Source organism: Aristolochia californica, unplaced genomic scaffold, assembly GCF_029961685.1.
Source record: "Aristolochia californica isolate CCGP_79_NKW_82.1479 unplaced genomic scaffold, dmAriCali1.0.hap1 SCAF_12, whole genome shotgun sequence".
Taxonomy (NCBI): Eukaryota; Viridiplantae; Streptophyta; class Magnoliopsida; order Piperales; family Aristolochiaceae; genus Aristolochia; species Aristolochia californica.
This window is the reverse complement of record NW_027181793.1, coordinates 20,293,292-20,317,384: the sequence shown is the minus strand read 5'-3', so window position 1 is coordinate 20,317,384 and position 24,093 is coordinate 20,293,292. Positions and strand designations below refer to the sequence as shown.

Here is a 24,093-nt window from a genome sequence, read left to right as displayed (position 1 = left end):
CGCCACGTCCCGCGTTCGAATCCCGTGAGAGGCGGTACAGAATGGGCAGGGTGGGTGTCAGAGTAGTTTCGTCCACTCTTGTAAACGATAGCTTTCAACACCTAACAGATCGGTCTGTTGGGTGTATTGGCTAGCCGTTGTCAGTTCCACCTCGCCGCCGCCATAATCGTCGACGCTCTCCTTACCGTACCCACCTTTCGCCTCTCCAGCCACAACGTCGACCACCCTTAGCCAGCCGGTGCCGCACAGAACCCCCCGCTCTTCTGTCTCTCTTCTCTTGTCACCGATTTCCCACCGAAATCGATCGACCCTGCTGCCGCTAGCCGCCGTCGTCGTTCGCCTCTCCAGCCACAACGTCGACCACCCCAACTTGCCGGCACCGCCTGTCTCGGCAGCACCAAGATGACCTAAGTTCAAGGGGAAAAATTATTTCCCCCTTGGATGCGTCGTCCCGCGAACGTACGTGCGCAGCGTGCGAACTCAGACGTGGGTTTTCGCACGTGTGAGCTTCATATGTGTGGCATTTAAAAAAAAAAAAAATCCTATTCGGACGATGTGCTTCTGTCCGCCCCAGCCGCTGTCTTTCCACCAGACGATGCAATTATGTCCACTCCAGCCGTTGCTCTTCCACCGGACGATGCAATTCCGTCCGTACCAACTGCCTCTAGTGCCACTGCTCTCCCACTGGATGATGAAATTCCGTCCGCACCAACCGCCTCTAGTGTCGTTGCTCTTCCACCAGACAATGCGATTCCGTCCGCCCCAGCCGCTTCCAGTGTCGTTGCTCTTCCTCCGGATGATGCGATTCCGTCTGCCTTAGCCGCCTCCAGTGCCGCTACTCTACTCAATCGCTACCAATGTGGGTGCTCTACTCAACCGCTACTGGTGCTGCTGCTCTTTCCCAACCCTTTCCAAGAACATGTTTCCTCTTTTTGAAGATCAAGATTGGACTCTCCTCTCGGAATTCCATCTTGCAGGGGCATGATAAAAATAAAGATAAACATAGTGATAGATATAAAGATAATTAGTGTTTGAATTAGAGATAGACTCAAATTGTGAAGTCCTAATCACCTGCAATCTCTGTGTAATTTCTATAAGTAGTTTACACTTGATCAATAATAATCACGACAATATTATTCTTCGTTCCTAAATTCTATAACTGCCTCATTATTTCTTCACCTCAGATGAATTTATGTTCGTGGAGGATTTAGCTCACTCTTCTCTTGACACAGATTTGTATTCCGACTCGGCAGCTTGTGTACTACTGCCATCTGACTTGTTGCTGTTGTTGTTATCACCAGGACCAACCGGTTCTGTTTTAGTCTCTTCCTTGCCCTTTGCATCAGTCTGCGTAAGCCCTGTAGTGTTCACACAATTGCTTTGACTATGCCCTACCTGTTCTGTTTTAAGCTCTTCTATATCCATTATGTGGGTTTCTGACAGTTTCTTCGTTTCACCTGCAATTTCCTTTAATGCTGCTTCTAGTGCATCCATTCTCTCCTTCACTTTAGATAACTCAGAATCTGCTTCCACTTCTTCTTCTCCAATGTCTTCCATCTCCTTTGCTTTCTTTTCTTCATCAGCCAGTCTTCTCAACTCTGCTTTCTGAAGCAACAATCAGTAATTACCGAGTTTGACATAGAATTATAAACAACTTCACAAGCACCCCACCTTAAAAAGCTTGAGAGTTACAGTTCATAGAAGAAATTCGTTAGTCATAACATATATCTGGAGCATCCAAAATTGTGTTTTATCGGAAATGTCAACCAAAAAACTGAAACACTGCATAGGAAGAGGTAGCAGATAACAATAATTCCCTATAACATTTAGTGATCAGACTAATCTATTTGTATTTCATACAGAGCAGTTTACCAGGACTGCAACAGTAATTAATATTCAACAACCACCTTGATAGCTGCAAAAAGCACTGGGCAACCGTGGAATACTAACTTAAGAATAAGGCTTTAACATATATATGCCACAATACCAGAAGTAACACTGTTATCAAATCATCCAGTAACAAGGCCCTTATCCATGCATGATTGACAGTTTAAAAGAGGCACCAGCAAGAAGGATAGTCAATTGGGTTCATTTCAAAATTTAAACACATGAATGAGTTCCCAAGAGCTACTTTTGCTGCTTCACAAAAAACAAGGAGAGAGAGGCAAAGCAGAAACAATGAGAAGGATATACACAAGAGTTGGCAAAAGAAGTAGAATTTTTCTAATGTCTAATAAGTAAACAGTATGAACTACGAATAGACCTAGTTGCTATCTTGAGGGTTAAAATAAGAGTTTGTAGCTTCAAAGCCACACAGAGTCTGTATGTTCAAACCAAGTAACTTAGTTCAAGTCATTGTATACATCTTCTTTGTATGGTTGAAACAAATTGAATCAAGGCAAAAGAGGCATTCTTTTTTTTTTTTTTGAAAAGGAAGGCAAAAGAGTTTTTGTCATAAACATAAAAGGAACTCAAGTTTTCATGTGTAATGAAAACCATGTTCTCATGATTTAAAAGAGATGTAACAGTGATCATTCCAAATAATCATATTAAAGATAGTAACTTTGCTCAAAAAAATAGAAGGAAAAAGCTAGTTACGTAAAGGTCAGTCAATTACTTTTGGCTGACTAAACAAGACAATTCAAACTAAAAATGGTTCATCAAATTACATCTGAAAGGAACCACAATGACAGAAAAGTAGACCACTGTCAAAGAGTATAGTGTTGTTACCGCTTTCATTCGTCTACTATCATACCGCGCATATTGTGCAACCAAAAATACAGCTGAAAGCAGAAAGTGTGATTCTTAGAAAGCAAGGAAATAACATGAATCTGCAAGTCTGATATGCACATCAATACTGTATTGAGCAGAGTAACAAGAAGAGAATGAGAGTGATACCCAATGAAGGCATGCAGACAAAAAATAGCTGTACCAAGTGGAAATCGAGCCTGCCACATGACATTCACTTTAGACACATTCAGGAAGCACAAAAATTCCTTTCCAAAAAAAAAAAAAAACACAAAGCAGAAGAAGAAGAAGTCCAAAGATAAGCATGAATATTTCCAGGATAACCTAAGAGGCATCACAACCCACTATCTTTATATGAAACTAGCCCATTCAGATACGCTATTAAAATATAACTTTTTTCATTAAATTATGCTACAAAGTAAAACAGTATTCTTCAAAATATCTTGCAGAAATGACAACGCTAGAAGCTGAATGCAAGAGATAACTCTTCCACATTACTGGAGAATAAGATGTACACAAAGAAGCTAGAACTGCATTCATGGTCTTGTTTCTGAACAGGTTCTCCTTGTCAAAACAGCACTTATGCTACAGTTGACGACAGTATGATAGAACTCTGGTTTTCCTTCCTAGAGTCTATATAGTTGAAATTTACACAAAGAATCAAATAATCAACTGCTGATTACAAAACAAGTTAATGAAACACTATTTCAATCAGCATGTGTACCACTAGAATGGGATTTCCTCCAAAACTCTAAAATGGAAGCTGAAATTTTGATGAACTCTAAATCTTAGTGACAAAATTAGGAGCCTTACATCCTTTCTCAAAAAAATACAAGTAGCCTTACATCATAAGGAACTAAGTACAGATAAAGCGGATCAAATCAAATGCATTTGGGTCGTTTGTTTTGTATGAAATCCTTTTGGGTCGTGATACTCAGAATCACAGTGAACTACATGTAGTCTATCAAATACTCACACACTGAAGATAAATGTACCACAAAGGGAAATTGAATACGAGTTGAGCACCCTCTAGTAATAAACTCAGTGTGCGTAAGAGTATGTCATTACTGTCTAATGAAGTGTTAACCGCACATTAATTTGCTGCTTTCAGAGTTCCCTCTTTCGCAAAACACACGAACACAGAAAAATGTTTTGCATGAGTTACACAGGCCTAAAACTCCCTCTACACCCTAACCCAAGAGAAGGAAAGAAGGAATAGTACAAACAAGCAGAACCCAAGGAATGACAAATGACAAGTTCATTTAAAGTCTCATTACCCAGACTTTTTTTTCTTGGGAGGTTTATCGAAGAGAATCTTAGCAGCAGTCACCATGTCAAGGTTTTCAAGTTGAGGATATCTTTCATCTTGCCCAGCCTTTGCGGTACGAAAAACACGAGCTTGAAAGAGTGACCATTTTGTAAATAAAGCATCCCCCCGGCACAACACCAGCAATCGATGTCCCCTTACCATCGCCTCTTGTTTCTAAACAGCAGCGTTCTTCATCTGGCTAGCTATATGATGTATTATTATTTTGTTTCTCTTTCTTTATATGGTATTTATTTAACATTTACTTGTATTATAGTACATGGTTGTGTTATGAGTATACAGTTCAATCCCAATAAACAATCTAATGTACTTTGGAATGTCATTATCAAGTCTTCATCGAGCTTGGATTAGATTTATAATGTCATTATGTTAGTAGAATCATGTTTCTTTTCTATTTTCTCCCTTGTTTTTATGGGTATCCAAATAATATATTTATTTTTTTACTATATTTTTTATTTTTTTATTTTTTTTCTCTCTTTTCTCTTTCTTTTATTTTTCTCTCCACTTAGTGTGCTCCAAACACATCCTTAGTATAAACACAAGAAAAATATAACATAAAATATAAATAAAAATAAGTCATAAATAGAAGTGAAATAACCAATGGAAAGATACATTTGGGTAGAAATGGCCATTTGGTTGAATCTTTGTCTATGAAAAAAAAAACAAAAAAAAGGGCTACATGGGTCAATTTATAATCCTCAAATGATCACCTTCTTAGTTGTTGTAAATCTACCCAAAGGGCATTTTCCATGGAGATACTCTTAGGGCATGTTTAGAACCCACAAAAAAGAAAAGAAAAGAAAAAAGGGGAAAATTATTTTATATTGTTTGGCAGTAAAGAATCATTGAGAAAAAAGAAAATAAGAGGAAAAAATACTTTATCTCGTAGTTAACAATTTTTTTCTCACAAAATGTTGAAATTCGGGGAAAAAAAGAAAAGAAAAAGAATCTTAAGAGAAAATTTAATCATAATTTTTTTTAAATATTACTAATTTTATTTTATTTTCTATTTTATGCGTGTATCCAACAAGAGAAACTAAATTTTTCTTCCATTGTCTCTCTCATTTTCCACAGGCATCCAAACAATAGAAAAAAAATCTCTTTTCTTTTCTATTCTTTTATCTTCCTTTTATTTTCTCTCCACTTTATTTGTTCCAAACATAACCATAGCTTTTCCAGTGTTTGGTAGCACAAATTCTCGAAGAGACAAAAATATAAGAGAAACTTAATTTCTCTCTTAATTAATGGACTTTCTCTACAAAAACATAGAATCTGGAGCGAAAAAAAGTGAAATAAGAGAGAAAAAATTATCATAGTATAAAAAATATATAATTTAAAACTACTGTAATATAATTATTGTAATATAAAAAAGACAAAAGTATTATCTTAAATTCAAATTCATAAAAATATTAAATCATAGTATGCTTATTTATACTAAATTTATAAATAAATACTATTTATAAAATATATTTTAATTATTTTAAAAGTCTATTAGTAATATTTTAATATTTATTAATATTTTAGTTCTTAGGCATGTATATAATTTGAATCATTAAATTTTTTAAAATTATTAATTTAATTTTTCCCTTTTTTCTTATGCATCCGAACAAGAGAAATCATATTTCTCTTTTATTTTTTCTTTTATTTTTTCTTTTATTTTTTCTTTACTTTCTGCGTTTAGAAACCAATGCCATATTCCATATGATTTCACACTATTGATTTTTTCTCTCTTAATTTCACTCAATTGGTTCGTCTTTGATGTATGGACATACCATTCTAGCCCTCCTCAGCCTTCTTACCCTTTTCTTCCTCGATAACAGTAATATCAAATAACAAAACTAGTGAATTTCTTCCTATTTTCGTGCCCAAATCTAGAGAAATGGATTAAGCCCCAAAAATATTTACGGGCGATTGGGTGAGCTACGAGATACCCACTTGCTCGTACCGCACTCGAAGTCTCGAATTCGGACACGTACTTTGACAACAGCCATCCTACCAAAAACGCGGCGTGTCGCATGGGTACACAGGCATTCCTCTTGTAGGCCCCCCTTTTCACCTCTTTCTCGGTCTCTGGCTCGTTTGCATCGAACGACAAGAATTTCAACAAGCAGGTGCATAGTGTAGTATTTCTAAAATTCTGTTTTTCAAATGTCTGGAGTTTCTTTTTGAGATCTTGGCAGCAATCTCTTGATTTTTCGGTTTCCTGTTTCTTCCTATGTGTCTAATGCACGAGACTCCTGTCTCGTGATCCTTTGGAAGTTTTTATGTTGGTGGGTTCGATCTTGAATGCTTACTCTTAGGCAGGTTGTAAAATGGCGTCATTGTGCTTGTGCAGAATGTTAGTTTCTGATTTCTTTTACGTCCTCGGCTCATTGTTTAGGCAATGAGTCTGGACAAACTTCGGTGAGTCATTTAGAACTTGTAAAATTCTTCGCTGATTCTATACTTTCGATTGCGAAAACAGATATAAATTGTTGTAGTTAGTGAACCTTGGTATTTTCTGGTTCCTCGTACGTACCAGAACTCTGTAAGGAATTGTAAGGGTCTTTGAGTTCCTATTTTCACGTTGAGATTATATGTACAGAGCAACAGGTACCAGAGGGTCGATACATTGTTCAGTTGCGTTAGCATGAAGTTATGATACATGATTCAGTGAGAACACCGTGCTCCAGTAACTTCGTTTTTTTTTTTTTTTCGTGTGGGGGGAGGGACGGTGGTGGGGTCCTTCGTACTTCCGGGCCCCCAAGAGGAAAATTTGGCCTCAGCTTTTATCATTCTTCCTGCTTAGCTTGTTTAGTAACAGTCTTCTGTAGAATGTAGAGAGGACATCCTTTGTCTCTTTCAAACTAACTGGTTGTATATTTGCAGTATTGGTCTTTGTTTTATGTTTTTACTTTTAATCAGGTCTTTCGTCTGGTCTTTGATTTTTTCCATATTTCTTTAAATCTGCCCTGGTCACCCTCTTTGCTAATAACTTTGGTCCTCCGTAAAACATGGGTTTTACTCTGTATCAGGAGAATGAATTCTATTATAGTTGATCATGTTTTTTTTTTTAAATGGCATATAGTCCTCCAGATGTTGGATGCTGTTTATTGGTTCAAGTGGGTCCATTGAAGAGAACAGTGTCAAGTAATTGAAGTTGCTCTACAGATGGATGTAAATCTTCACTTATCCTACTAAGCATGCGGTACAACATAGAAAATTTTAGTCTTTATAGTTCAAAACAAGTGGAAAAAAAACATCTTTCATTAAAATTTATTACTAAATTCTATTAGGAGAAGTGTAGCGGAGTTTCATAGCATACTGTCTGTCAACAACAATATGAACCATCAATGTCTGCCTCCAGCCTTTTTATGTAATTTTCTTTGCCATTTTGAATTAAAAGAATTATGAGTCAGCTATTATCTTTTAATATATGGTTATACATTGATTACTTGAAATTCTTATTTGCTTGTCAAAGCTCCTGCTAAAGATAGGTGGATGAAAAGTGTGAATAACTTATTTCTGTTTCTAATTAACCTAGAGAAATGTGTAAAATAATAATTTCATAATGCATATTTTTTTTTTAAATGTGAAAAAATTTATTAAGGAAGAAAAAAGGATAAAATGGAGGAGGCCAACATAGACGAGGAGGAGTTGGAGAGAGGACTCAGCTAACTTATCACCTAAGCCATTAACACTTTTGGGGAACATGGGATCAAACAATATTAATACAATCAGACAACATAGAAAATTGACTAAAAACAGAGCTGAGAAGCCATAGAATCTAATCCTGCTTGCTTTACAAGTCCATAACTAGCTAGAGTCTCCTTCTATGATCAAGAGCTTATTTAAGAAGTGCTGCTGGAAGGTTTTGAGGCTGGAGAGGAGAAATCTAATTTCAGCATCATTTGAATCAATGATACTAGAGGTCCAGAGTAAGTGAGAAGGACCTTCTCCTTGGAGTTCTTGAAGACGTGGCTTCTGGTATCCCTTGGGTGCTTCTGTAAAAATTAAGCCTAGTAAATTCAGGCCTAGGGGGTTGGTAGGAAGCCATATCTTGATGACTTTGGACTAAAGAAGCCAACATAGGAACTCCATTGATGCTGGAGGTCAGCCCTAGAAATATTCTGAAAATCCATTAGCATGCTGAGCAATGAAACCAAGGAGTTTGTAAATCTGTTGATGACTTTTTACTCCCCTCCCCCCTTTTATATTCACTCTCCCTCTATCCTCTACCCCACCCCCCTTCGTATTATCCTCCCCCACTTGGACACCATGGAAACCTCAACCCCCAAAACAATCACCCCTCCCCTGCACACCAATACTGGAAAACAAAATGCCAACACCCCTCGCCGGTATACCTATTCCAGGAAAAAAAAAAAAGGGAAAAATAAAGCCAAAAACAACACCTTCCGAAAAAAACACTGAAAAAGATAAAGTCAAAGACACTACCCCCCCTCCAAACCCCCTTGTCCCTCTATTGGAATTTCCCCCTGATTGGTACGATCTCCCCCCTGCATTCCCCTCTGGAATCCCCCCAATTTGGTCCGACCTCCCCCCAACTATAACCTCTGAATCTACCCCAACCATGACCTTCACTCCCATTCCGCGGGATGAGCTCCTCCTGTTTTTGCTGGAACAGGAACAAGACTTTCCGCGGGAGGAATTTTCAGAAATGACGGAGCTCGCCAACATCTTCTGTGCGGGCTACCTTGAAGCTGGCGCTGTGGCACGAAATATCAACACCCACCGTTCTCCATGATCGTTCTATCATGGAATGTTAGAGGACTCGGCTCTCTGGCCAAGCGTGCCCTCATCAGAGCGGTGCTTTTTGATGTTAAACCAAAAATTGCTATTCTTCTTGAAACTAAGATGCAGTCTTTTGATTACTCAATTGTTTGTAATTTATGGTATGACACCAACCCAGCGTGGGCAAATGTGGATGCAATTGGCCATTCCGGTGGCATAATTGTCATCTGGGATCCAACTGCTTTTGATGCTATTTCTGTCATTTCGGGACAGTACTCAATCGGTCTCCAGCTCCTGGATCACAACCTCGGTACTTCTTGGGCGCTAGCCGGTATCTATGGGCCAACTCGTTACCGTGACCGAGCATCTTTCTGGGAGGAAATCTTTCAGCTTGTCCAATTATGGGACCTCCCTTGGCTCCTTGGAGGAGACTTCAATGCGACTCTACTTTGCTCTGACAAAAGTCCTCCTGCCTCCCGAACCTCATCAACCATGAGAGCTTTTTCTGATTTTATCAATAGTCTTGCTCTATCCGAGGCTCCTCTCTCGGGGAAAAAAATTAACCTGGATAAATTGTCAGAATCCCCCTATTTTGTCTAAATTGGACAAATTTTTTGTCAATATAGAATGGGACCTCCTCTTCCCCAACGCCTCTGGCCAAGTCCAAAACAAAATAGGATCTGACCATTGGCCTATCCAACTCAACACTCGGCCAATTACATGGGAAAGATCTCCCTTTCGGTTTGAGAACGCTCGGTTATTAACTGAGGCTTTCATCCCTTCTTTGAAAACGTGGTGGCTCGAGTTGGAAAATCATCCGAACCCGGGCTGGGCCCTCCCTTGGAAACTCAAAGCCCTCAAGACAAAGATCAGACTGTGGGATAAAAATCACCGAGTTTTTGCTGCTTCCCAGAAAGATTCGATTCGCTGCTGCATTTCTATGCTGGATCTACTGGAGGAACAGAGGTTAATCTCTCCTACTGATTTACTAGTTAGAAATAATTTAAATTCTGAATGTCTTACGTTTCTTCGTTCTGAATCTGTCCGTTGGAAACAACGTTCAAGATTTCGTTGGATGGCCGAGGGTGATGGGAATACAAAGTTTTTCCTTTCCATCGCCTCGGCCAGGAGGAGGACTAACCGTATCATTGCTCTCTATAACGGAGACCAAGTGGTTACGGATAGGGCCTCCATATCTAACCTTTTGGTGAAGTACTTCGCAGAGCTATATTCAGAAGTCTGTTTCAGAAGACCAAAACTCCATCAACTCGACTTCGAGCGCATTTCAGCTGAAGACGCTGCTGATCTTGAAAAACCATTTTCCTCAAAAGAAATTGAACGGGTTGTCCTTGACCTTCCTAAAGATAAAGCCCCCGGACCAGATGGCTTTAATGGTGAGTTTTATCACTGTTTTTGGGACCTGTTAAAAAATGATGTTTGTGCCCTCGTTCACAATTTTCACCAAGTGGGAATAACTCACTCTGGAATCGGCGCATCTTTTATTGCACTTATTCCTAAAAAAACTAATTCGAAGTTACCCAAAGATTTTCGCCCTATTAGCCTCACTTCTAATTCATATAAAATTATTGGGCGTCTATTGGCTAATCGGCTGAAAGCAGTTCTTTACAAGGTAATTAATCCTTGTCAAAGTGCTTTTATCCGAGATAGAAACATCCTGGACTCTTCTCTAACAGCTCATGAACTCCTTGATTCTTTCAAAAAATCTTCCCTTCCAAGGATTGTTCTGAAAATTGATTTTGAGAAAGCTTGTGATCGGGTTGATTGGAAACTGGTGGACTATCTTTTTGACCGTATGGGTTTTGGCACAAGATGGAAATTCTGGATGAGGAGCTGTATTTCCTCTCCTTCTTATTCTGTCTTGGTAAATGGCAAACCTCGAGGTTATTTCAAAGATTCTAGGGGGATAAGACAAGGCGACCCCCTATCTCCATTTATTTTTACTCTTGTTGGAGAATACCTTACCTCTATGATTCGGTTTGCAAAATGTTCAGGTTGGCTAAGTCCTGTTTTTTTTTTATCCAAACCAAGACGCTCCCATTCTATAGTATGCTGATGACTCTATCTTTTTTGGAGAAGGATCCATGAGACAAATCAAACACATGAAAGCAATTTTGAACATCTTTGAATTGACCTCGGGTCAAAAGATAAGCTGGGAAAAAACATCAATTTTTGGATTTAATATTGAAGCCTCTATTCTCAACTCAATGGCAAACTATCTGGGTTGTAAGGTAGCATCCGTTCCGAGCACATATCTGGGCTTACCTTTGACTCCGCTCCTGCCTACGAAAAACTCCTGGTTTCCAGTTGTTGAGCGGCTTGAGAAGCGTCTGGCTTCTTGGAAAGGGAAATTTTTATCCAAAGTTGGTAAGTTGGTTCTTACCAAATCTTGCCTTCATGGTATCCCATCTTATTTTTTATCTTTGTACCATTGTCTAGCATCTAATTAGGATAGAATTGAATTTTTGAAAAGAAGATTCCTATGGGATGGGCCAAATGGGGAAAAAAAGTTTAATCTTGTAAAATGGGTAGATGTTTGTAACCCTCTTGTAATGGGGGGCCTCGGGATTCGGGACATTGCTACCACAAACAAGGTTTTGCTCTTAAAGTGGATTTGGAAGTTCAACATGCAACCCAATCCGCTGTGGCGCCGAATGGTTGCAATAAAATCCGGAACAGACAATGGCTGGTGGACGGACAGGGAAGATTTTACAAGTTATCCCCTATTTGGAAGAAAATTGCCAAACTCTTACCTACCTTCAAATCGGCCGTCAAATGCTACATTGGGAGCGGTACAAATACTCTATTCTGGACGGATTGGTGGATAGGGTCAAGTTGTTTAAAGGAAAGTCATCAATGTTTATATCAACTGTCAAGATCTCGTAGCACAATGGTTTCTGACCATTGGTAGTCTTCGGGCAGCTGGAATCTTCATCTCAGGCGAGTGTTGAATGACTCTGAAGCTGTTGAAGCCACTTGCCTGGTCAACTTGCTCTCTGATGCGACTTTAAAAAGCTCTACCGGTACACTCATCTGGACATCAAACAAACAAGGTATGTTCTCTACAGCTTCTGCATACCATCATATGATTTCGTATCCACCTCCCCACGCAAAACATCCTGCTGCCTTTGCATGGTCGCTCCCGATTCCTCCTCGAGTTAAGTTCTTCATCTGGACGGTATGTCGTAAGAAAATCTTAACTTCTGACGCTTTGCAAAGACGTGACACTAATATTCCTAATCCAGAATGCCCATTTTGCAACACATCCCCTGAAACAACAGATCACACGCTTCTACATTGTGAATATGCTCATAAGATTTGGACCGAATTAATGGACAAAATCGGTTTATTATATTGCCCATCGCAAGATTTACATAACACTATCTTAACTTTGGTTAGCTCACATCTTCCAAAGTTGGGGAAAATTTTGATCTCTTGCTGTGTTGGGCACATTGCGTGGAATTTATGGAAAGAAAGAAACAATTGTAAATTCAATCAGAAAGCTCTCCCTCGGAATATTATTTGTAGCAGATCATCGGTCAAGTTAGCTCTTGGGTTCTCCTTCGCAAAGAATTTTGTAACTTAAAAGCGACAAACATGCGTGAAAATTGGCGAAATGTTGCGGGTATGTCTTTTCCATCGAAGGCTCCTGTAATGGTTGAATGGTCCAAACCTCCTCCTGGACATTTTAAACTAAATTTTGATGGAAGTGCTCTCGGGTGTCCGGGGCCAGCTGGGTTTGGCGGAGTAATTCACGATGATCAAACGTATCTTCTCTTCACATACGCGGGTCCAATTGGAGTATTTGACTCTACTTGCGCGGAATTGCATGGGCTGTTCAACGGACTGAAACTTTTCAAGCAAAAAAAGGAGGGTGCTCTCTTGGTTGAAGGGGATTCTCAAGTCATTATTAACTGGTGCTCGAAGCCATCAAAACTTCCTTGGCGTCATTGGGAGTTTTTTGATGAAATTTGTAAGTTAATTTTTGTTTTACAATGCATTTGGAAACATGTTCCAAGATTTGCTAATCACTTAGCCGATGCTCAAGCGAAAAAAGGCGTTACCCTCGAACATCTTGTTGTGGAGGAAATGTCTTTTTAGCTTCAAGGTATGTAATTTTTTTCTTCAGTAATACATTCACACCTCTTCTCAAAAAAAAAAAAAAAAAGAGTTCATAATGCATATTGTTAGTAGTAATAATCTCACATAGGTTGGGAAGTTTAACACAGTCCTTGCTCTCCTTTTTTCAAGCTTAAGCCTCTATTGGAGGGATTTCTACAGACCTGCACATCTGAGTGCGCAAAGGTCAGATATTTTCCTTCTTTTTTGTGCCATAGCCACTTTGTTGATAGCTTGTAGTACCTTTGGAGCAGTTTCTATGTGTTATTCTGCCCCTAGAGGGTTTTCCCAATCTCGTCCTAGATATGGAGCAAATTTGGACTTGCATAGATTTATCCAAGTTTGTTTAATGCTTGGTTAGTGTGATAAGTTGGAAGAACTGACATCCATTGGGTTTAAAATTGATCTTGATTATAGTTAAAGTTGTGAAATTGTTTTCTATGGTTTGTGGCATACCCTGAGGTTGATTTTGGTATGTGGGGCCCACATACATCTGCTCAAGTTTTGTGTTGCATTTCAGGTATACTTGTGGACTGGTCTATGACTTGATTGTTTACTGGCTATTATTGTTTCTGATTGTTGTAGACATGATTGACGTTGGGGAAATTATTGCTCCAATAATCCTTTTGAAAATTTTGAGAGTAAATATTCTCATTCTATTCAAATTACCTCACTAAAATTGTATAGAAGGAACTGCTAGAATTGGTCTCAGTTAGTCCTTATGTTTTTGAAAGCAAAGAGATGCAAAGTATCTTAAGGAGGATCCTCCTGTTCCTATAACAAAGGAGTGGGAGGCAGAAGATAGTTAGGGGACGACTTAGCTTGTTAATAGTATGGACTCAGTGTGCAGGTTATAAGCTACGAGACGTCTAAGGAAATTTAGGTTATTTTGGAATCTAGTTTATCTTAGGTCAGTAATCTATCCAAAGTGTATGATTTGTATGCCAGATATTTTAGAATGCGACAAAGTGATTATTCTGTTATTGACTACTTTACTAAGATGCGAGGTGTCTTGTAGGAAATGAGTGCATTCCATCCATTTCATGCAAATGCTGATCAGCACAAGAAAGAAAAGAATTAGATTCAAGTAAAATGTTTCTTAGAATGGCTTGGACCAGAGTATGATACAATCTGAGTCTAGATGTTGGTTGATGATGAGGTAATTACCCTTGAGAAAGCATTAAATTGTGTGATTCAGAAAGAAAGCGCAATAGTAAATAAAAATTAGAAGGAAACCATGATAAATTACACATCAAATTTCAATATCAACTTCACTAGATTTGGCACCCCTAGAGGTCGTGGAGGGGGTGGAAAAGGTCATGCTTGTGATTGTTCAAGTTGTGGTCGTGGGCATAGTGAGTGATAGGAGGTGTGTTCAGTGTGGAAAGAATAATCGCTTCCCCGACAAATGCAAGGTAAATTCGGAAAGTCAACATCGGTCAACTTGAGTTTAACTGAAGGTAAGAAATTGTCTACTAATGAGACTCAACGAGAAATTCAGTAGTTACTTCAGCGGTTGAGCCAATTGATGCCCAAATCATCACACCCCACAACACATGACACTAGATCTTCTTCCATAGTAAGTGCTACCATGGCAAACTTATGTATGATTGCTATAAATGTGTCCTTTAGTCATCATTGCTCTACATATGATTGCTTCACACATATGTAAGGTATGCCCACCTTGTTCTTGTTTAACAAACATATCAAACTGTCATCTTAGCTGATGGATCCGTCTCACAGGTTCACGATGAGGTATTGTACAAATTACTCCACACATGTCATTGTCCCACGTCTTGTTTGTTTTGAAATTTCTCTTTAATCTTTTGTATGTTAGTAATATTACTAAGTCTTTGAATTCTTCTGTGACCTTTTTACCTTACCTCTTGTGTTTTTCAAGATTTGTAGACAAAGAAGATGATTGGTTTTGGGCATGGGAAAGGTGGGTTCTATTTTTCAGGATAGTGTATCTATTCCAAAGGTTGTGGCTTTGTCAACAAAGACTTCACCATATTAGTGGCACCTGCGCATAGGACATTCATATCTTGCTAGGCTACATCACTTCCTTCCTTCTATGTCGTCCTATCCATCTTTAGAGTGTGAATCGTGTCAGCTTGGGAAGTATCGTAGAACTAGTTTTCTTGCAAGTTTGATCGAAGTTCTAGTCTTTTTGAACTAGTTCATTTTGATGTATGGGGCTCATGTAGAGTCCCAAGTATTTTTGGTTTCAAATACTTTATGTCCTTTGTAAACAACTTTAGTATAGGAATATGGGTATATCTCATTCAAGAAAAATAATATGTCTTTGATGTATTTATAGAGTTTTTCAATGAAATAAAAATTCAATTTGGGACTTCTATTCATATCTTTCGTATTAATAATGGTCTGAAATTTCTTAACTAACAATTCAAATATTTTTGTGAGGTGCATGGAGTTATACATCAAACTTCGTGTGCATACGACCCGTAGCAAAATGGATTATTGAATCGAAAAATAGGCATCTACTTGAGATTGCTTGAACTTTATTATTTCATATGAATGTTCCTTTGTCTTTTTTGGGTGGTGCAATCCTAACCTCATGTTATTTAATTAAACATATGTTGTCTTTTGTTTTTCGGGGACGTATTCCCATCCAAGTATTAAAACCTCAATGCGGAATATTTGATGTATGTCCTAGTGTTTGGTTCTATTTGTTTTGTTCATTTGCTTGGTGATAATAGTCACAAATTGTCCCCTCGTTCCATCAAGTGTGTATTTTTGTGTTATTCACGTTATCAGAAGGGATACGAGTGTTACAATCCTGTGACAAAGAAAACTTATATCTCTGCTGATGTTAGATTTTTTAAAAATACATCTTATTTTTCATCATCCTATGTGTCTCCACCAATTACATTGAGTCTTGTTGAAGAAAGTTCAATTGTCCAAAATCCAGTTCCTAGAGCTGTTATGGATAGTTCAACTGCAGGTAGGCCATCCAAGCATCCACCACCATCTCCTTCGAAACCATTGCAAGTGTATCAACTATGCTGTGTACATCAAACAAAGCCTCCTTTTCAAGTCCTACTGTTGAATTCTTCATCTGCAGATTCTGAACTCTCTAAAAAGTCTTGTACTTCTCAGCCAGTATCTAATTATGTTTCTTTTGATGCTTTGTTATTGTCCTAAAAATCATTTGCATTGTTCTTGTCTACTTCTTCTAGTTCTCATACAGTGCATGATGCCTTAGCGTTGCCCAAGTTGAAACAAGCTATGGGTTAGGAAATGGAGGCCCTGGTTTTGTAGTGGCACATGGACATTTTGTGATCCACCTGAAGGTGCTGCCATTGATAGATGCCGCTCGGTGTCAGAGTAGATGGGAGTATTGAAAGGTATAAAGCCCATTTGTTGGCCATAGCTTACACCCAAACCTAAGGTGTTTGATGTGTTCAATATGTTTTCTTCCATCACTCGTCTTACTTCTATCAGGATTTTGGTCTCTGTAGCAATCAATAAAGGATGGCCCTTACATCAGTTGGATATCAACAATGAGTTTTTTGTTATGGTGATTTGCAAGAGAAAGTGTACATAGAACAACTTTTTGGCTATGTTGCTCAAGGGGAGACTAAAAAGGTGTGCAAATTGTAGAAGGCAATTTATGGCCTGAAACAGAGTTCCTAGGCTTGATTTGAAAAATTCAACAAGGTAGTTATGAATTTTGATTTTGAGAGAAGCCATTGTGATTATTCCTTGTTTGTGTTGAAGAGACAATTTTGGGTTGCTATTCTTGTTGTATATGTGGATGGTATTGTGCTGTCAAATAGTGATTCTAAAGGGATTGAACAAGTCAAACATTATCTGGCAAAGCATTTTCAGACAAAGGATTTAGGACATCTAAAGTATTTTCTTGGTATTGAGGGGGCCGAAGCTAGAGAGATATTCTCTTTATCTTAAAAGAGGTACATTTTGGATACGTTACAAGTGTACAACGTATTGGGTGCACGTCCAATAGATACTCCATTAGTAGTCAATACTTGTCTTCATGATGATCAGAGTCCTGAGCTTAAGGATAAAACGCAATATAGGCATTTGGTGGGTAAGTTAATTTATACCACTGTTACAAGGCTAGACATATCATTTGCAGTGGGAGTTGTTAACATTTATAGAGAATCCATGAAAAATACACGTAGAAGCTGCTCATAGATCCTAGAATATTTGAAAAGTGCTCTTGGAAAGGGTTATTGTATGCTCCTCATGGAATGATTGATGTGTGAGGATACTTTGATGTGGATTATGCATGATCCAAGATGGATAAGAGGTCCACAATAGGACATTGTTGCTTTGTTGGGGGTAACTTGGTTAATTGAAAGTTTAAAAAATAGATTGTAGTAGCAAGATCTAGTGCCAAAGTAGAGTATAGAGTGATGACTCACATAGTGAGTGAGCTCATGTGAGTGAAATCAGTTCTTCCTGAGTTGGGATTTCAAATTACAGAACCTGTGAGTAATTTAGTCTTCCACGAGTGAACCAGACACATCAAGGTTGTTTGCTATTTTGTCACAGATGCTGTGATGTATGGGACGGCTGTTACACCTTATGTGAAGTCATCTGAACAACTTGGCAATGTATTAACCAACCCCTTGGAAGATGTGAGCATTTGATGTTCTATGACAAGTTGGGACTAATTAATATTTATGCTCCAGTCTGTGGAGGAGTGTTAAAATATATGCATAGGGGTATTTTGGTGCTTTTCTATAGTTGTATGTCCCTCATAAGATCATAGGACTTTGTCTTCACCTTTCCAAATTTTACATTAGTTGGAGTTATATTTATGAATATATAATGGTTTTTGTATAGAGGGGTAGTATTGTAAATTGATACTATTTTCACTTAAGTGAGTTTATAAGAAGGGGGGAGCTTGAATTCCAGCCCCATCGTGTGCTGTTTGTTTGCACTCTTTCTTCTCATCTTTGTTTTGCACTTATCTCTTCTTCTTTCATTCATTTTTCTCTCTTTTATTATCACTTTTTACAAATGTTAAGCAAGGTCTCATTTTTTTTTTTTTTTTTTTTTGTTTGCATTGTTAAAAAAATGCCTTTTAATTTCAGCTAATCATTTTAGGATGGACCTAGATCCAACTTCAACATGTTATTGAAGCAGAGGGTCTAGTTCTTACCTTGTTTAGAATGTACCACATTTATGTTGTTCATTTGTCTGGCCTATTGTCTGTTTGTTTAGCTTAAATTCGAGGAGTGTCAGCGTCTATGTCCCACATAGGTTTATGTTAGAAAAACGTTTTGTGAAAAACCTTCTAACTTGGGCTTAGTCATTTTAGGGTTGTGAAACTGATTCAGATGGAAATGCTGTTGCGGTCTTTTGGAGACTATTGGCCCCTGATTGTTTTTTTTTTTTTGGGTGGACAGCAGTAAGGAACCGAATCCTCACAAACAACAATCTACAAACCTACAAAGAAGGGGCTCTATCATAATCAATACAATTTACATGATATGTGGTGATGAGGAGGAATTAGTGAATCATTTGTTTCTGAGATGTTCTTTTGCATCTCAGATTTGGCACAGTATTCTCCAGCTTTTTAATGTAAGCCTTTGCTTCCCTAATTCTTTCACTGATTTGAATATCCAATGCCCTCACCTTTCCCTGCCTCCTTTTGGTAAATTTATGTGGTGTACTAACTCTCTCCACCTCTTCTTGGTGCATTTGGAAGGAGAGGAACATCAAAACTTGTAGAGGGCAGACCAAAACCATGAACTGGCATTTAGATGACATCACACATCTCACTTTCTTTTGCATAGGCACTTACAAGGAATTCACTGAGTTTCAAAGCTCTTGCATCCCCCTGAATTGGTCGTTGGTGGCATCTCTCAAACTGAAGAAGTGCCAGAAACTGATGGCTTGGTCCCCCTCCTCTGGGCTTCATTGTTGGAGGGCTTTTCTGTAATCACTAAGGAGCAGATTGTTATCGTAATCTGGGCCCCTAGTTACTGTGTACTCTCTCAAAGCCAAGACCTTCACATTGCTTCATGGTTTGGGGTATGCAAAAGGTATTTGCAGTGCCCCCTTAGTTGTAGAAGGTGACTCGGCAGTTGCTGTTGGCTGGTGCAAAAACAGTACTGGTCCTCCATGGCACCCTTTGCCCCAAGTTGAGGAAATTTTGGACTTGGTGCAGAATCTTTACATCATTTGCTCATCCTTGGGTCTGCAAACAAGCTGGCTTAGGAAGGCACATCGCTCCGCTTTCATTAGTAGGAAGGCGGCCTAATGTCTCTTATTTCCTTTGCTGCCTTTTTGTTGTATTGTAATCTGGTTGTTTTTCTCCTTTTTATGTAATTATGTAACGTACCAAGTTAACCTCCCCACTAGGAGTGCCTTTTGTATTTTCTTTCTCTCTCAATAAAAATTTCATTGTTTCCCTTAGGGGCAGGATTTAAGGTCCTACTTCAAGGGCTCTATGTGTATATTCAGTAGTTCTGTAATCCCTTTTTGGTTCAATGAGCTTTGTTTGTGATAAGACAGAGAGAGAGAGAGAGAAAACGGGGGGGGAGGGGAGCTTTTGGTCTTGTTAATCCTGCCTTCTGAGAACTTCTATTTGATTAATTGTTGGGGTTTAGAAGTGTTTGATGATCCCAATTTGAGAAAATTTCTCAAATCTGCCTACGTCATCAACCCAATGCTTGCATCATCATCCATATAGCTTGTGTCATCCTGGTTTCTTACAATTAAGTCATTCTTTCATCAATTTATGGTCTCAATTGCTGAAATTGATCACTATTGGTTCAAAATTGAGTGAATTGGGTGCTGAATTGCCCTAATTGAATTCGTTGTGGGGTCCACTTGACTGCGCACACAGAGAAATTTGGGGAAAGTGTTTCCCTTTTGTTAATTGATGCTCTAGTGTACTGAATTGTGGTGTTTGGTGATATTTAATTGCTGATTCTAGCACTCACGTTGTTGTCTAGTGGACTGCTGAGAGCTCAGATGTGAAATTTTCTCAGTCTATTCAGATAATAACGATTCGGTTGAATGGGTTGAATTATGTAAACTGATCTAGATCAATATTGATGTATTTGAAGGTCAGAATAATGACAAAATATATAATTGATGATCCCTTGGTGCTTGTTACTGAAGATTTGGTGGCAAAAGATAATTTAGTAATGACTTGGTTGGTCAACAATATGGAATCCAGATTTAGTGACCAGATTTTGAGTTGCAGTACTGCTAAGACAATATGGACTACTTTGGTTTTCATTTTGTCTCAAGAAAGTAATTTGTCAAGGATCTACGAATTATATGTGAAGTTCTTTAATATGAAGCGTAGAAGTATATCAACGAAAAATTATTTCACTGAGAATAGGAGAGTACTACAGAAGATTAGTACATTCCATCCTTTTACTACGAATGTTGAAGACATTCATAAGAAAGAAAATCAGATTCAAGTGGCCTGGTTTTTGGATGGTTTGGGACCCGAGTATGATGCTATCAGAGCCCAGCTGTTGGTCAATGAGGATGTGATCACCCTTGAGCAAGCCTTTAACAAAGTTCTTTGAGCTGAAAGTGTAGTTGTAAATAAGAATGAGTTAGGTGGAGCTCTCTCAGAAGCAACTGCTCTTAACCTTCAGTCTTCTACTGGTAAGGCTGATGGTCAGTTTGATGGTGGTAATAATAAAGGTAGAGGTTGCTTTTACTCTACCTGTGGCCATTGCCGAAATGATCTGGGGGATCGAAATGTGTTCATTGTGGTAGGACTAATCATATTTCTGAGAAATGCTGAGAAAAAATTGGTAAGCCTACTTGGGCAACTCTATAGTCACAGATAAGGACGCCTCCTCACACACTGGATCCCATGAGAAAATTCAACAGTTATTACAGTGTCTGGGTCAATTGACTACTTCTCAGACTACCGAGACTACTTCTTCCTCAGCAAGTGCCACGATGGCTAGTACAGGCATGCATGCACTGAATGTGTCTCATTCCCCCTCTTGGATCATTGGTGCAGGAGGCTTTGTGCTCTCCAGAATAGAAACAAGCTATGGATGATGAGATGGGTCCTTTGGTGTCTCAGGGAACATGGCGTCTATGTGATCCACCTACAGGAGCAACTATTATGGGGTGTCATTAGGTTTGTACTATCAAATATAATATTGATGGCTCTATTGAACGGTACAAAGATCGGTTGGTAGCGGAGTTGTATACGCAAACTTTTGGAGTTGATGTCTTGGAGTCATTCTCTCCTATGGCCCGACTTACGTCGGTACATATCTTAATATCTATGGCTGTTAATAAGGGTTGGTCTCTCTTTCAGTTCGATATGAAGAAAACCTTTTTATATGGTGATCTACATGAGGCAATGTATATGCAACAACCTCCATGGTATGTTGCTCAGGGGGAGACAGAAAAAGTGTGTAAGCTGTAGAAGGCTATTTATGGACTTAAACAGAGTCCACGGGCCTGGTTTGAAAAGTTTAGTGATGTGGTACTACAGTTTGGGTTCTATAGGAGCCATTGTGATTATTCTATGTTCCTACTTAAAAAGGAAGACTGGTATGGTGGTTTTGGTTGTCTATGTTGATAACATTGTGTTATTTGGTGATGATCTTGATGGTATTACAAAAGTTAAACAATTTCTGGTCACACATTTTTAGACAAAGGATTTGGGTTCTCTCAAGTACTTCCTTGGCATTGAAGTCGCTCATAGCAAGTGAGGTATAGTTCTTTCTCAGAGAAAATATATATTGGATATGTTACAGGAGTATGACTTATTAGGTGCTAAACCCATAGACACCCCCATGGAAGTTAATCATAATCTACATGACACCCAGGGTCCTACACTCAAGGATAAAATTCAATACCGACGGTTAGTAGGTAAACTAATCTATGCTACAGTTACCAGGCCTGATATCTCATTTGCTGTGGGAGTTGTGAGCCAACCAGTTCATGGAAAATCCTCAAAAAGTTCATTTAGAAGCTGCTCAAAGGATTTTGAAGTACTTGAAGGGTGCACCCAGAAAAGGTCTTCTGTATACTCAGAATGGGAAAGTTGATGTACTTGGGTATTCTAATGCCGATTATGTTAGGTGTAAGATGGATAGACATTCTGCGTCTGGCTACTGTTGTTTTGTTGGAAGCAACCTGGTAAGCTGGAAAAATAAGAAATATACAATTGTGGCTAGGTCCAGTGCAGAGGTTGAGTATCGAGCAAAGACTCATATTGTTTTTTTTTTTTTTTTTTTTTTAATGATGCTGAACTCATACAGTTAGTGAGTTTATGTGGATTAAGTCTATGCTTCTTGAGTTTGGTTTTACGTTACCTGACCCTATGGTTATGAATTGTGATAACCAAGTAACCATTTTTATTGCCAGCTACCCTGTATTCAATGAGAGAATGAAACATATAGAGGTTGACTGTCACTTTATTAGAGATGTAGTTATGCAGGGGAAGGTGGTAATTCCTTATGTAAAGTCTTCTGACCAGTTGGGAGATATATTTACCAAGCCTTTGGGAAGATGTGAATATGTATCCATTAGTAACAAGTTGGGATTATTTGATATCTATTGTCCAGTTTGAGGGGGAGTGTTAAAATACAAGTCCATGGGTATTTTGATAATTTCCCATATTTTCTACATTACATTTTTCTCTTATAGTATGGCTATGAGATAGAGAATGTCTTATTTTATCTCTAGTTAATTTTTCATTCAATTTAGGCATGTATTTAAGGAGATATGTAATTTTGAGTATTGAGGGGCATTTTTGTCCTTTTGTAAATTTTCACTTAAACCCTGGTTATAAAGAAGCTGGAAGGGCCTTTCTGGCTCGGATTCCAAGGCAGCAAAGCTGCTCCTTTTCCAGAACTCTTTTTCCTCTTCTATTTTCTCCCCAAATCACATATTTTCATTCTCCGTTATATCATCTAGTAGACCTTTATTTATTTATTTATTATTATTATTACTATTACTATTATTATTGTTATTATCGTTTCTTTGCTCTCTGTACATTTTATCTGTAGAAAGTTGTATATCTGTTTCGTTTTAGTGAGATCTCCATTTCATTTTGATCTTTAAGTGGTATTTACTAAGATATTGAGTTGGTAGTTAAACTTTATTGTGTACAATTGATATTATTATTAAGTTCAAGCATTTCTAACAAAAGTTAGGGTCACACAATTTCACCTAACTAACAACAGGCATTTGACGTTGTAGTTCAGAAAGTGGAAAAAAAAAATCGCTCCTGAATACTGTTTATGCAATGAGCATGTTGATAGTCAAATTCCAGCTAAAGTGAACCGCAATGAGATTAAACATCTTGATGGATTTATGTTCAGCACTTGGCAAACTTTAAAAGTTTAATAAGTTAACCATGGTCAAATAGAAATTAAATGTTTTTGACATCTCTACATTTTCTTTGGGTCAACGAAATAATTTAAATTAAATGTTTTGGCATCTCTCCATTTTCTTTGGCTCAACAAAATATTTTAAATTAAATGTTTTGACATCTCTGCATTTTCTTTGGCTCAATTAAATAATTTAGAAAAATATGAAATTGAAAGGCATATGGTAGGCAAGTTTTGGTGGCGGAAGCTTATTTCATTTGTTTGTTGTTGGTTGTCTTGCAGATCTTTAGATCCTATTAAGCAGTAAGAATTTGGATGTCTGAAACATCAGTTCACCTCTTTAGCTCGAGAGATGCTTTTGGTTTGTGTAGTTGAGTTGATGCATGCTCCTAATTGCAGCGTGTAATGAAACTTGGATTTCCATTATGTACGTGTTGTTTATAACTCCTATCAAGCATGCTTTATTCTGCATGGGGCCCAGTCTGTTATGCGTATACACGGGTCTGCTTAATGGAAGTGATGGGAATTCTCTTTTATTTATTTTCGCTTCTGACTGTTGTGGAGTCTTCAAGCCGGCTAGGCACAGTGTTCCTTGTCAAAACTGGTAATGAACTGAAAATGTTACACAGCTGGCCGATGTTAAGTGCAGGGATATTTGTGCTTGTCGCACTTGTGCTGTCAATGTTTCTTATTATTGAGCACTTAGCTGTTTATAATCAGCCTGAGGTAAGCTTTATTATCTTTTTTTTATCACTGAATCTTTTGATTCCCCTTTGATTATCTGCAGTCTGAAAGTGTAATTGTTATTTTTATTTTTGTTGAACTTGT

General features: G+C 38.2%; 1 protein-coding gene and 1 pseudogene across 1 annotated transcript; both read left to right on the top strand.

Moving 5' to 3' along the window:
* The first annotated feature begins 6,144 nt into the window (after window positions 1-6,144).
* LOC137946296 (protein LAZ1 homolog 1-like) overlaps window positions 6,145-24,093 on the top strand; it is a 30,888-nt pseudogene continuing 12,939 nt past the window's right edge.
* On the top strand, window positions 8,816-9,406 carry LOC137946668 (uncharacterized). The gene has a single exon (XM_068792994.1). It carries the CDS (start codon window positions 8,816-8,818, stop codon window positions 9,404-9,406), a length of 591 nt encoding a protein of 196 aa, XP_068649095.1.